At 41.3% G+C, this 14,766-nt stretch overlaps 1 protein-coding gene across 1 annotated transcript; it reads left to right on the top strand.

The window, feature by feature from the left end:
* Window positions 1-103: 103 nt before the first annotated feature.
* yipf4 (Yip1 domain family, member 4) lies at window positions 104-12,426 on the top strand. Its single transcript, XM_069722445.1, has 6 exons — window positions 104-313; window positions 7,001-7,154; window positions 8,368-8,539; window positions 10,003-10,080; window positions 10,160-10,273; window positions 11,841-12,426. The coding sequence occupies exons 1-6, from the start codon at window positions 232-234 to the stop codon at window positions 11,976-11,978; spliced, it is 738 nt and encodes a 245-aa protein (XP_069578546.1). The 5' UTR covers window positions 104-231; the 3' UTR covers window positions 11,979-12,426.
* The last annotated feature ends 2,340 nt before the right edge of the window (window positions 12,427-14,766 follow it).

Here is a 14,766-nt window from a genome sequence, read left to right as displayed (position 1 = left end):
AAAAGAAAAGGTTTTCCTGCAGAGTTTCCCGTGTCCCAGCGCAATGACAGGCCCTGAACGCATCAGATGACGTGTCTCTGGCCCAGCTTCCTCCACACTTCCGGGTCGTTTCCGCCGCAGACCGACCGACGGACCGGAACAACATGCGCTAGTTTACCTTCAGCGATGCGCTCCGGTCAGTGACGGCCTCACCGACGTGTCCCCGGCAGATTTCACCCCCCGCTTCGGTACATGTCCGGTCTGGGAGGGAGCATCATGCAGTTCTCTCCCACCAACGGAGACTTTACGTTCGTCTCTTCGACAGAGGCTGAAGGTAGGCTAACACTAGCCGAGCTAGCAGCTAGCAGGCCTGACAGAAGCTAACCACACCTGTTCACTTCCTTGACTTCAGGTGTGATGACGTAGTGCAGCAGCCCGGTACAAATACGTTCAAGTTCAGTGACACGAACGTGTGAAATGACGCGGTGTGGTTCGACATCATTAAAGGTACCAACGGTGCTAACTGATTGTAGCTCTGAGACGTGGCTGGTTGAATCTAACAAACATCTGGAACAGCTGCAGGTTACAAATGACGGTTTGTTCTTGAACACGACATGACATCATTTAAATCATCTGCTGTTGAAGTCATTTTGCTCCGTAAACATGAATATAACAGAATTTGGTTCACAGACTGTCTGAACCGGTTTTAATACGTTTATTATATATTTATTTTATTAAACCTTCAGAGAAAATGTGTAACTTAACTACTTCATTTAAATCATCAAAACCGAAGAGAGAAGTAATTACAAAGGTCCAAACAATAACTAAACAACATGAACTACTGGAATACACTGTACTACAATCAAACACAACCAGAATAGGATCAAAGCTGTAAGGAGAGACTACAATGAGGAACAACTATAACATTTACTTTCATAAGTACTCAGTATGTACTATATGGTGATATTAATATACTGTCACGTACTGAAGTCTGCACAGTCAGGTGGAGGATCGACAGGTCACTGGATATATGGAGTATACATGAGTGTATATGGAGTATACATGAGTGTATATATAAGTATATATGAGTGTATATGGAGTATAGATTGAGTATACATGAGTGTATATGGAGTATACATGTGTATATATGAGTATATGGAGTATACATGAGTGTATATGGAGTATAGATTGAGTGTATATGGAGTATACATGAGTGTATATATAAGTATATATGAGTGTATATGGAGTATACATGAGTGTATATATGAGTGTATATGGAGTATAGATTGAGTGTATATGGAGTATACATGAGTGTATATGGAGTATACATGAGTGTATATATAAGTATATATGAGTGTATATGGAGTATAGATTGAGTATACATGAGTGTATATGGAGTATACATGTGTATATATGAGTACTGTATATGGAGTATACATGAGTGTATATGGAGTATACATGAGTGTATATATAAGTATACATGAGTGTATATGGAGTATACATGAGTGTATATGGATTATACATGAGTGGATATGGAGTATACATGAGTGTATATATAAGTATACATGAGTGTATATGGAGTATAGATTGAGTGTATATGGAGTATACATGAGTGTATATATAAGTATACATGAGTGTATATATAAGTATACATGAGTGTATATGGAGTATAGATTGAGTGTATATGGAGTATAGATTGAGTGTATATGGAGTGTATATATAGGTGTAAATGGAGTATATATGAGTGTATATGGAGTATATAAGTGTATATGGAGTATACATGAGTGTATATGGAGTATATATAGGTGTATATGGAGTATACATGAGTGTATATGGAGTGTATATATAGGTGTAAATGGAGTATATATGAGTGTATATGGAGTATATAAATGTATATGGAGTATACATGAGTGTATATGGAGTATATATAGGTGTATATGGAGTATACATGGGAGTATATATGAGTGTATATGGAGTATACATGAGTGATATATGGAGTATACATGAGTGTATATGGAGTATACAGGAATGTATATGGAGTATATATAGGTGTATATGGAGTATACATGAGAGTGTATATGGAGTATATAAATGTATATGGAGTATACATGAGTGTATATAGAGTATATATAGGTGTATATGGAGTATATATGAGTGTATATATGAGTGTTTTGTGGAGTATACATGAGTGTATATGGAGTATATATATGTGTATATACGAGTGTATATGGAGTATGTATGAGTGTATATGGAGTATATATGAGTGTATATGGAGTATATATAGGTGTATATGGAGTATACATGAGAGTATATATGAGTGTATATGGAGTATATAAATGTATATGGAGTATACATGAGTGTATATGGAGTATATATAGGTGTATATGGAGTATACATGAGAGTATATATGAGTGTATATGGAATATACATGAGTGTATATGGAGTGTATATATATATGAGTGTATATGGAGTATATATGAGTATATGAGTGTTTTGTGGAGTATACATGAGTGTATGTGGAGTATATATATATGTGTATATACGAGTGTATATGGAGTATATATATGAGTGTATATGGAGTATATACACTCATATATATATGGAGTAGGTAGGTAGGTAGGTAGGTAGGTATTGACTTTATTAATCCCCAAGGGGAAATTTTTTCGCTACAGCAGCATACAGAAGCAATAAGATAATAATAGAAATAATAGAATAAAATAATCGAATAGAATATAATGTAATAATAGAAAAGCAATAAAATAGCAGTAAAAAATATAAATATAAAATGCACAGTATATACAGTACATTATATATCTATATATATTATATACAAACAAGTATATACACTGCTCCAAAAAATAAAGGGAACACTTAAACACCTCAATGTACCTCCAATCAATCCCACTTCTGTGAAATCAAGCTGTCCAGTTCGGATCAACACTGATTGAGGATCAGTTTCACCTGCTGTTGTACAAATGGAACAAACAACAGGTGGAAATGAGGCAATTATCAAGACAACCCTATAAAGGAACGGTTCTGCAGGTGGTGACCACAGACCGTTTCTCTGTCCTCATCCTTTCTGGATGATCGTTGGTACCTTTTGCATTTTGCCAGTGTCCTCACCACTAGAGGGAGCATGAGGTGTCTCCAACCCACAGAAGTTGTTCAGGTAGTGCAGCTCATCCAGGATGGCACATCAATGCACGCTGTGGCAAGAAGGTTTGCTGTGTCTGTCAGCACAGTGTCAAGAGGACGGAGGACATACCGGGAGACGGGCCGGTCCACCAGGAGACGTGGAGGGGGACGTAGGAGGACAACAACCCGGCAGCGGGACCGCTATCTGTTCCTTTGTGCAAGGAGGAGCAGGAGGAGCGTTGCCAGAGCCCTACAAAATGACCTCCAGCAGGCCACTAATGTGCATGTTTCTGCTCAAACTGTCAGAAACAGACTCCATGAGGACGGTACGAGGACCCGACGTCCACAAGTGGAGTCTGTGCTTACAGCCCGACACCGTGCGGGGCCACCGGACTTTACCGGAGAACACCGAGATCGGCAGCTTCTCCGTCGGCGCCCTGCGGTCTTCACGGACGAGAGCAGGTTCACACTGAGCACATGTGACAGACGTGACGGAGTCTAGAGACGCCGTGGAGAACGTTCTGCTGCCTGCAACATCCTCCAGCGGGACCGGTTCGGCGGCGGGTCAGCGACGGTCTGGGGAGGCGTTTCTTCGGAGGGCAGCGCAGCCCTCCGTGTGCTAGCCAGAGGTACCCTGACTGCCATTAGGTCCCGGGATGAGATCCTCAGACCCGTTGAAGACCATCTGCTGGTGCAGCGGGTCCTGGGTTCTTCTGATGCAGGACAATGCTCGGCCTCATGTGGCTGGAGTGTGTCAGCAGTTCCTCCACGATGAAGGCGTCGACGCTACGGACCGGCCCGCCCGTTCCCCAGACCCGAATCCAATCCGGCACATCCGGGACATCGCGTCTCGTTCCGTCCGCCGACGCCACGTCCACCGCAGACTGTCCGGGAGTGGACCGATGCTTTGATCCGGGTCTGGGAGGAGATCCCTCAGGAGAACATCCGTGGTCTCATCAGGAGCATGCCCAGGCGTTGTAGGGAGTGATACAGGCACGTGGAGGACCCACACTACTGAGACTCATTTGGACTTGTCTTCAGGAATCTCCACAGAAGTTGGATCAGCCTGTGATCTGATTTTTCCACTTTTATTTTGAGTATGATTTTGAATCCAGACCTCCATGGATAATGATTCTGATTTCCATTGATCATTCTGATGTTATTTTGTTCTCAACACATTCCACTATGTAATGAATCAAGATTTGAACTGGAATATTTCATTCATTGACATCTAGGATGTGTTGTTTAAGTGTTCCCTTTATTTTTTTGGAGCAGTGTATGAGTGTAGATGATTATATGAGTGTGGATGATTATATGTGTAGATGGTTATGAGTTTAGATGATTATACGAGTGTAGATGATTATACGAGTGTAGATGATTATACGAGTGTAGATGATTATACGAGTGTAGATGATTATACGAGTTTAGATGATTATACGAGTGTAGATGATTATACTAGTGTAGATGATTATACTAATGTAGATGATTATATGTGTAGATGATTATACGAGTGTAGATGATTATACGAGTGTAGATGATTATACGAGTGTAGATGATTACACGTGTGTAGATGATTACACGTGTGTAGGTGATTATACGAGTGTAGATGATTACACGAGTGTAGATGATTATATGTGTAGATGATTATACTAGTGTAGATTATTATATGTGTAGATGGTTATGAGTTTAGATGATTATACGAGTGTAGATGATTACACGTGTGTAGATGATTATACGAGTGTAGATGATTACACGAGTGTAGATGATTACACGTGTGTAGATGATTATACGAGTGTAGATGATTACACGTGTGTAGATGATTATACGAGTGTAGATGATTACACGTGTGTAGATGATTATACGAGTGTAGATGATTACACGTGTGTAGATGATTACACGTGTGTAGATGATTATACGAGTGTAGATGATTACACGAGTGTAGATGATTACACGAGTGTAGATGATTATACTAGTGTAGATGATTATATGTGTAGATGATTATACTAGTGTAGATGATTATATGTGTAGATGGTTATACGAGTGTAGATGGTTATACGAGTGTAGATGATTACACGAGTGTAGATGATTACACGAGTGTAGATGATTATACTAGTGTAGATGATTATATGTGTAGATGATTATATGTGTAGATGGTTATACGAGTGTACATGGTTATACGAGTGTAGATGATTACACGAGTGTAGATGATTATATGTGTAGATGGTTATACGAGTGTACATGGTTATACGAGTGTAGATGATTACACGAGTGTAGATGATTATATGTGTAGATGGTTATACGAGTGTACATGGTTATACGAGTGTAGATGATTACACGAGTGTAGATGATTATATGTGTAGATGGTTATACGAGTGTACATGGTTATACGAGTGTAGATGATTACACGAGTGTAGATGATTACACGAGTGTAGATGATTATACTAGTGTAGATGATTATATGTGTAGATGGTTATACGAGTGTAGATGGTTATACGAGTGTAGATGATTACACGAGTGTAGATGATTATACCAGTGTAGGTGATTATATGTGTAGATGATTATACGAGTAGATGATTATACGAGTGTAGATGATTATACTAGTGTAGATGATTATACGAGTGTAGATGATTACGATGATTACACGTGTGTAGATGATTATACGAGTGTAGATGATTATACGAGTGTAGATGATTGTACGAGTTTAGATGAACTAGTGTAGATGATTATACGAGTGTAGATGATTATACGAGTGTTGATGATTATATGTGTGTAGATGATTACACGAGTGTAGATGATTATACGAGTGTAGATGATTATGAGTGTAGATGATTATACGAGTGTAGATGATTACACGAGTGTAGATGATTATACGAGTGTAGATGATTATACGAGTGTAGATGATTGTACGAGTTTAGATGAACTAGTGTAGATGATTATGAGTGTAGATGATTATATGTGTAGATGATTATACGAGTGTAGATGATTATGAGTGGATGATTATATGAGTTTAGATGATTATACTAGTGTAGGTGATTATACGAGTGTAGATGATTATACGAGTGTAGATGATTATACGAGTGTAGATGATTATACGAGTGTAGATGATTATACGAGTTTAGATGATTATACGAGTGTAGATGATTATACGAGTTTAGATGATTATACGAGTGTAGATGATTATACGAGTTTAGATGATTATACGAGTGTAGATGATTATACTAGTGTAGATGATTATATGTGTAGATGATTATACGAGTTTAGATGATTATACGAGTGTAGATGATTATATGTGTAGATGATTATACGAGTTTAGATGATTATACGAGTGTAGATGATTATACGAGTGTAGATGATTATACGAGTGTAGATGATCCTTCCATCATCACAGGTCTGATTCCCAGTCAGACTGACATAATAAAGAGGCTGCTTTCATCACAAAAACTCACATCTGTAACTCAAACTAAGACAGCTGTGTGGAATATATTGTTTTCAATCCAAATCATTTCATTTCCATTTCATCTGTTTTTTTCTTGCTTGTTAGATTTTTGATTGCAGTGCGAGTAATTTGCTCTCAAAACTGTCTTTAATGCTTCTTAAAAAAGACAAACCCGCCTTCACGTGACTCCAGGTTAGCAGCCTGTTCGTGTTACAGGGGGAGGAGTCACAGGGAGACCTGTTGGACAGGGTGGACGTGGCAGGACAACTTCCTTTTACATTCTAGTGTGTGTTCAGAGCAGAGTTGCGGTTCTTCCGGTTCCTTCAGGTGGAACAGCTGATGTTGAAACAGGATGTTAAATATTCATGGTGTGTGTGTGCATTGTGTATTTGACATCCCACCAGTCTATGAACAGGTGCGCTCCACTCTGAACACACCTGTCCTCCACAGAGCTCAGTGGAACCATCAGCACTCCGGACATTAAAGTGAACATGGGCAGCGACGGCGGGAAGGACCCGTACGCCACCACCTTCCTGAGGCAGCGAGGGTACGGATGGCTGCTGGAGGTAGAGGAGGACGACTGTGAGGAGACCAAACCCCTGCTGTGAGTCGGACCTCAACTTCTCTAGCAACGGGGGGGGCAATGTTGGAGGACGGCTGGGACAGTGAAGGTTTCAGCCTGGTCTCATGACAGAAGGAAACAAGGCAACCAGTTGTCTTGTTTCCTTCCATCATGAGACTACAGTATGTGGTAGTAGCAACTAGTTGCCTTGTTTCCTTCCATCATGAGACTACAGGCGGCGTAGGTTCTGGTCCAGGTTCTGGTCCAGGTTCTGGTCATCTCACGTCTAGACTACTGTAACTCCCTCCTGGCAGGTCTACCTGTTAGTACCATCCGACCTCTGCAGCTCATCCAGAATGCAGCAGCTCGACTGGTCTTTAACCTCCTAGATTCACTCACACTACTCCTCTCCTCCTCCTTCACTGGTTACCAGTAGCTGCCAGCATCTGTTTCCAAACATTGGTACTTGCGTACCGTGCTGTGAACAGATCGGGTCCAGTCTACATCCAGGACATGGTCAAACCCTACATCCCAGCCCCTCCCTCCACTCTGCTTCTACCAATCAGCTTGTTGCTCCTCACTGAGTTAAACACTCTATAAAATCACGACTGTTTGCTGTCCTGGCTTCTAAATGGTAGAATGAGCTCCCCATTGACATCAGGACAGCAGAAACTCTGAACATCTTCCACCACAAACTAAAAACACACCTCTTCCTCCTCCTCCTCCTCCTCCACCTCTTCCTCCTTTACCTTGAACAGTAGAACTTTAGTATCTTAAAATAGAACTTACTGATAGAACTTTGTAGTTTGCCTTTCTGGAAGAAATTATATTTTCTTGATTCTTGTTGTTCTGGTTTTGTACCCTCATGGTTGAAATGAACTTATTGTAAGTCGCTTTGGATAAAAGAGTCAGATAAATTAAATGTAATGTAATGAAATGTACAGTATGTCGTAGTAGCAACTGGTTGCCTTGTTTCCTTCCATCATAAGACTACAGTATGTGGTAGTACAGGAAGTATTTCAAAGTAGCTCCACCCTGACCGGATGGATCACTTCAATGCTCTTGAATGTAGTGATTCTACTTTAATACACGGTTTTTACATCGTTGGTACATTGTTAAAAGTTTACATTGTACTGTTCATGAAGACTATTCACACACACTCACACTCAACTGTTATGTTGAGTTTTAATCTAATTTTATGGTCTCCGGTGTCAGAACCAAGCTTCCAGTGACAGTGCTGTGTTTCCTGTGACAGAGACGAGCTGGACATTGACCTGAAGGACATCTATTACAAGATCCGCTGTGTGCTGATGCCCATGCCGTCGTTGGGTTACAACCGGCAGGTGGTCAGAGACAACCCCGACTTCTGGGGCCCTCTGGCCGTGGTGCTGCTCTTCTCCATGATCTCCATCTACGGACAGTTCAGGGTAAGCGGTGCACATTTTTAGAGGAGGCGGGGCCACAGCATTCATTCTAGAGGGAAACGTTACCACAACATTGATTATAGAGAGGAGGCGGGGCCACGGCATTCAATTCAATTCAACTTTATTTATATAGCGCCAAATCATAACACAGGTTATTTCATGGCACTTATAACAGAGCATCTGTTAACAGAACCAGTATCAGAGGTGGGAGGAGCATCTGTTAACAGAACCAGTATCAGAGGTGGGAGGAGCATCTGTTAACAGAACCAGTATCAGAGGTGGGCGGCCATCTGCCTCGACCAGTTAGGGTGAGAGGAGAGCAGAGAGAGAAAAGGACAGCATAGAGATAGAAGAGAAGAACTGTTGGTGGAGACGACAAGCGCAGAGCAGAGACATGCAGCTCAATGATGGGACATCTGGAAAAGAAAGAACAGAAACTACACGAGTGAAGGAACTGAATGGAGACAACAGATAATAAGAAGAAACTATGGGAGAGAAGAAGATGGTGAGGTATGAGTCAGTTAAAGAGTAGGAGGAAAGAAAAGAAGCTCAGCATGTAACGAGGTCCTCCAGCAGCCTCGGCCTATAACAGCATAACTAAGGGTTGGTTCAGGTCTACCTGAGCCAGCCCTAACTATAGGCTTTATCAAGAAGGAACGTTTTGAGTCTAATCTTAAAGCTAGAGAGGGTTTCTGCCCCTCCAACACAAACTGGGAGCTGGTTCCACAGGGGAGGAGCCTGAAAACTGAAGCTCCGCCTCCCATTCTACTTCTGGAAACTCTAAGAACCACAAGTAGACCAGCGTACTGAGAGAGAAGTGCTCTGCTAGGATTATATGGTTCTATAAGATCTCTAAGATATTCATTCATTCTAGAGGGGAGGCGGGGCCACAGCATTCACTTTAGAGGGAAACGTTACCACAACATTCATTATGGAGAGGAGGCGGGGCCACGGCATTCATTCTAGAGGGGAGGCGGAGCCCCAGTACTAAATTTAGAGTGGAGGCGGGGCCACAGAATTAATTTTAGAAAGGAGGCAGGGCAACAGCATACATTTATTTGAGAGGAGGCGGGGCAATGGAATTCATTTTATAGAGCCACATTCTTCATTTTAGAGAGGAGGCGGAGCCCCAGACAATTATTGATGTCATATGAACAGCTTTGGGTCGACAGAAGACAGTGTACTAAAATATTAAACAGGTGATAGTATATCCACACACTGTTCTCAGATCAGAGCCGGCGGACGGTTCCTTCAGTCAGGTGGTTCTGGTACCTTCAGCCCAGGTGAAGCTGACCTCAGCTGCAGTTTGTATTATTTAAAAACATCTCTAACTCTATAAGAAACAGAAAGGACCGGTTTGTGTGTCCTCCCTGTATCTGTGTGTCCTCCCTGTGTCTGTGTGTCCTCCCTGTGTCCGTGTGTCCTCTGTGTGTCCGTGTTCACACCAAGCTGTGCTGTGTCCTCAGGTGGTGTCCTGGATCATCACTATCTGGATATTCGGATCCCTCACCATCTTCCTGCTGGCCCGTGTTCTTGGTGGGGAGGTGAGTCCCTCTGCAGTCAGTTGGTGTGGTCCAACATGAGGAGCATGTTCTGACTGGGTCGTGTTGTTATTTGGATCAGGTGTCATACGGACAGGTTCTGGGAGTGATCGGATATTCCCTTCTGCCCCTCATTGTCATCGCTCCTCTGCTCTTGGTGATCGGAGGCTTCGACCTGGTTTCTACAGTCATCAAAGTGAGGACAATAATAATAATAATAATGTGTAAAAATAAAGATGGAGATGGATCAGAACACTCAACATGGTTATCTTCAACACACCTCAGTTTGGTTGTAACACTCTGAGCTCTCTGGGAGTCCTGACTTCATGTAGGCTGTCAGCTGTCAGCGTTTCCAGAAAAGTTAGGATGCAGTATAAAATGTAAATAAAAACAATGCAATGAATTTTAAATCACATAAACCCATATTTAATTGAAAATAAACCAAAGACAACATATAAAATGTTTTAATGGAGAAATTGTGTTATATGAAAAATGTGCTTCTTTTGCATTTTCTTTTGAATTTGATGGCAGCAACACGTCTCTAAAAAGTTGGAACAGGGTCAACAGAAGACTGGAAAGGTTGTTATGCAAAACAAAAAAACCACACCTGATGGAACATCTGACTACTAATAATGTTACCATGGCAACAGATCAGTGACATGATTGGGTATAAAAGATGATTTCAGAGAGACAGAGTCTCTCAGCAGTGAAGATGGGGAGAGGTTCACCACTCTGAAAGACTGTGTTGGAAAATAGTTCAACAATCTAAGAATAATGTTCCTCAATGTAAAACTACAAAGAATTAGTGGATTTCATCGTCTACGGTTCATAATATCATTAAAAGAGGAGAGGGACCATCCAGCTTGTTATCAGCTCAGTTCTAAAGCCAGCATCTGTGATGGTACAGGGATGCATTAGTGCACATGGCATGGGTAGCTTGAACATCTGGAAGGAAGCATTAATGCTGAATGATATATTCAGGTTTTGGAGCAACATATGCTGCCATCCAGACAACGTCTCTTTCAGGGAAGGTCTTGTTTATTTCAGCAGAACAACGTCCAACCACATTCTGCACGTATTCCAACAGCATGGTTCTCTAGTAGAAGAGTCCGCTGATAAACTGGCCTCCTGCAGTCCAGACCTGTCAATCATTGAAAACATCTGGAGCATCAGGACATGAACAATACAACAAAGGAGACCCTGAACTGTTGAGCAGCTGAAATCCTCTATCAGGCAAGAATAGGACCACATTTCACTTTCAAAACTCCAGAAACTGGTCTCCTCAGTTCCCCAACGTTTCCAGAGTGTTGTTAAAAGAAGAGTTGATGCAGCTCAGTGGTGAACATGATCCTGGAACAACTTATAGAGACGTGTTGCTGCATTAGATTCACAATGAGAATGTTTCATAAAACAATACAATTTATGTGTTTCAACATTTGATATGCTGTCTTTGGTCTATTTTCAATTAAATATGAGTTTACATGATTTGCAAATGATCAATTTCATTTTTTACTTCCATTTCACAGCGTCCCAAGTGTTTTAGAAACAGGGCTGTAGTTAATACGACGTTGACAGATATTCAACAGGAATAAAAAGGGTCGTTCCTCTCAGCAGGACAGTGACCAACTTCCTGTCTGACTGTTACTGTTTCCTGCTGTTGGTGATGAAGACGTGTGTCAGTGTTTGTGATGAAGATGTGTCTGTGATTGTGTTGTGTGCTGCTGTTGGTGATGAAGAGTGATGATCTGTGTCTCCTCTTGCAGCTGTTCGGCGTGTTCTGGGCTGCGTACAGCGCCGCCTCGCTGCTCGTCGGAGACGAATTTAAAACGAAGAAGCCCCTTCTCATATATCCCATCCTCCTCCTGTACATCTACTTCCTGTCACTATATACTGGCGTGTAATTGGACGAACTGTGGACCCTTTTTTTATCCAGTGACTCTGGAGCATGGAGTAAAAAAAAGTCCAGCTGCAAAACCAGGATTTTTTTAAAAGGTGTTTATTTCTTTTTTAACGGTAGACGGGGATGTTGGGAGTGTATCGGTGTATATAGTTTGGTCCCTCGTGTCTTTGCTCAATAAAATGCATATGCTTTTGCAGTCTGAACGTCAGTATGCAGACTTGATGTTGAGCGGTGCACACAGTCCCCACAGCCCTGCAGACACTTCCTGGATATTCAACTTGTGATTGTATTCATGCTGAAGGAAGAACCAGAGCCGGATGACGTGTGACAGACGGAGAACCAGGAGCAGGCGGATCAGATCCAGACTGTTGTCAGCTGAATGCGGTGCACCTGTCTGTTTAATGCAGGAATAGAATCAATGGATCAATTATAGTCTTCTGTCAGTTCATCGTCTGCTGTTTCCCGACTCATCACTTCTGCATGTCCAGAACCAGCAGCCGGGCTCACTCTGGTCGTGTTCTGGACCGGTGCAGCCGACCCAAAGTGTTCACGTTCTTTAACCACTCCGAAAATACACCAGGCTTTCATGAAATACATGAAATAAAACACGAGAAATGAAACAAGTTGGTTTTCAGAGAAGTTGGAGCATGACGTTTTAAGAGTCTAAATTCAACCGTATGAAATGAGATGATTAATAATAATACAGTAATAATAAAGTGAAACAACTGAAGCTTCTTACAAATGCTCAACTGATGAGACCACGTTAGTTTTGTTTGTTACCGTCATAAAAACGTGAGCAGATTACTCTTAATTTTTTTTTACCTCCTACAAAATAAAAGCACAGCAGCAGAAGTTCTGTAGACGTCAAATTAAAAGCCTTTTTTCACACTTTTGGGTCATGACCAACCAGTTAAGAAGCACTGCACTACTCTATTAAACACGACTGGATCCTAAGACACCAGTGACTGACAGTATTCTCCTCTCCAGTTTCTGCTCTGCTGTTTTACTCTCTGACAAACTAAAGGATGCAGGTCTGCATGATCAAAGAGCTTCTAATGAGGAACACTATTGTTTCAATGAGGTGAAGGTACCGGCGGGTTTGTCCATGTCTGTATGAGACAATAAGTGAACATCACCAGGTCCTCAGTCAATCAAACTTTATTTATACAGCACTTTTTGTACATTTTGTTTCAGTTCAAAGTGCTTCACAGATGATTGACAGGCCAATAATAAGACGCAGTTGTAGATCTGAAAAATGAAATAAAATTTGAGAGCAATTTAAACAATTAACACGATTAAAAACAAATTAAAAGGAAAAATAAGACCATTTAAAAACCACTTTCAGACCAACGCCAGCGAGTTAATAAAGATAAAAGAAATGCAGAAGATAGATTAAAAGCTAAAATGACAACAAGAGTGGTGAAAAAGTCTGTTCCAGCAGCGTGGAGCATAAAGTTTTAGTCCTGCATGGAGGAAGGACTAAAAGAGTTGCGCCAGAGAACCCGAGGGGCCGAACTGGTTCGTATGTGTGATATATAAGATGGTGCAAGACCATGAAGTGCTTTAAAAACATCTGAATCATTTTAAAATCAACTGACAGTCAACCAGTGTAAATACTTTAAAACAGGTGTGATATGTTCTCTCCTGGTCCTGGTCAGCAGGTGATTTATTCCTCTTTTGGGTGGAGCAGCCAGGAGAGCATCACAGTCGTCCAGCCTCTTGGTATGAAAGCATGCATGAGTCCCTCAGCGTCCCTCACAAAGAAATGGTCACGTCTGATGTTCTGTAGGTGGTAAAAGGCAGATTTGGTGACAAACCCCACGAGCTTTAAAGTTCAGCTCTGGAGGATGTCCCATAGATATTCAATCTGTCCCACGGATGTTAAATCTGTCCCATAGATATTCAATCTGTCCCACAGATGTTAAATCTGTCCCATAGATATTCAATCTGTCCCACGGATGTTAAATCTGTCCCATAGATATTCAATCTGTCCCACAGATGTTAAATCTGTCCCATAGATATTCAATCTGTCCCACAGATGTTAAATCTGTCCCATGGATGTTAAATCTGTCCCATAGATATTCAATCTGTCCCACAGATGTTAAATCTGTCCTATGGATGTTAAATATGTCCCATGGATGTTAAATCTGTCCCACGGATGTTAAATCTGTCCCACGGATATTAAATCTGTCCTATGGATGTTAAATCTGTCCTATGGATGTTAAATCTGTCCCACGGATGTTAAATCTGTCCTACGGATGTTAAATCTGTCCCACGGATGTTAAATCTGTCCTATGGATGTTAAATCTGTCCCACGGATGTTAAATCTGTCCTATGGATGTTAAATCTGTCCTATGGATGTTAAATCTGTCCTATGGATGTTAAATCTGTCCCACGGATATTAAATCTGTCCTATGGATGTTAAATCTGTCCCACGGATGTTAAATCTGTCCTATGGATGTTAAATCTGTCCCACGGATATTAAATCTGTCCTATGGATGTTAAATCTGTCCCACGGATGTTAAATCTGTCCTATGGATGTTAAATTTGTCCCACGGATGTTAAATCTGTCCCACGGATGTTAAATCTGTCCCACGGATGTTAAATTTGTCCCACGGATGTTAAATCTGTCCCACGGATGTTAAATCTGTCCCACGGATGTTAAATCTGCGACCAGTTTCTCTCTGAGCTTTGGAACCAAGAACTTTAGTTTTATCCTGGTTGAGCTGCAGAAACTGGTGTGACATCCAAGCATTAACATCTATAATACATTCAAAGAGGGAATGAGT

The sequence above is a fragment of the Brachyistius frenatus genome, unplaced genomic scaffold, assembly GCF_029030835.1.
Source record: "Brachyistius frenatus isolate BFR_SWC_R1_liver_20210118 unplaced genomic scaffold, ASM2903083v1 Contig_292, whole genome shotgun sequence".
Taxonomy (NCBI): domain Eukaryota; kingdom Metazoa; phylum Chordata; class Actinopteri; family Embiotocidae; genus Brachyistius; species Brachyistius frenatus.
The sequence above is the reverse complement of the archived record's forward strand: the minus strand, read 5'-3'. Positions and strand labels throughout refer to the sequence as shown.

What these genes read in the sequence shown, in the direction of transcription:
- yipf4 (XM_069722445.1), top strand. Translation starts at nt 232, where the DNA reads ATGTCCGGTCTGGGAGGGAGCATCATGCAGTTCTCTCCCACCAACGGA. An exon ending in CTCTTCGACAGAGGCTGAAG is followed by an intron (nt 314 to 7,000) that starts GTAGGCTAACAC and finishes TGTCCTCCACAG; the next exon opens with AGCTCAGTGGAACCATCAGC. An exon ending in GAGGAGACCAAACCCCTGCT is followed by an intron (nt 7,155 to 8,367) that starts GTGAGTCGGACC and finishes TTCCTGTGACAG; the next exon opens with AGACGAGCTGGACATTGACC.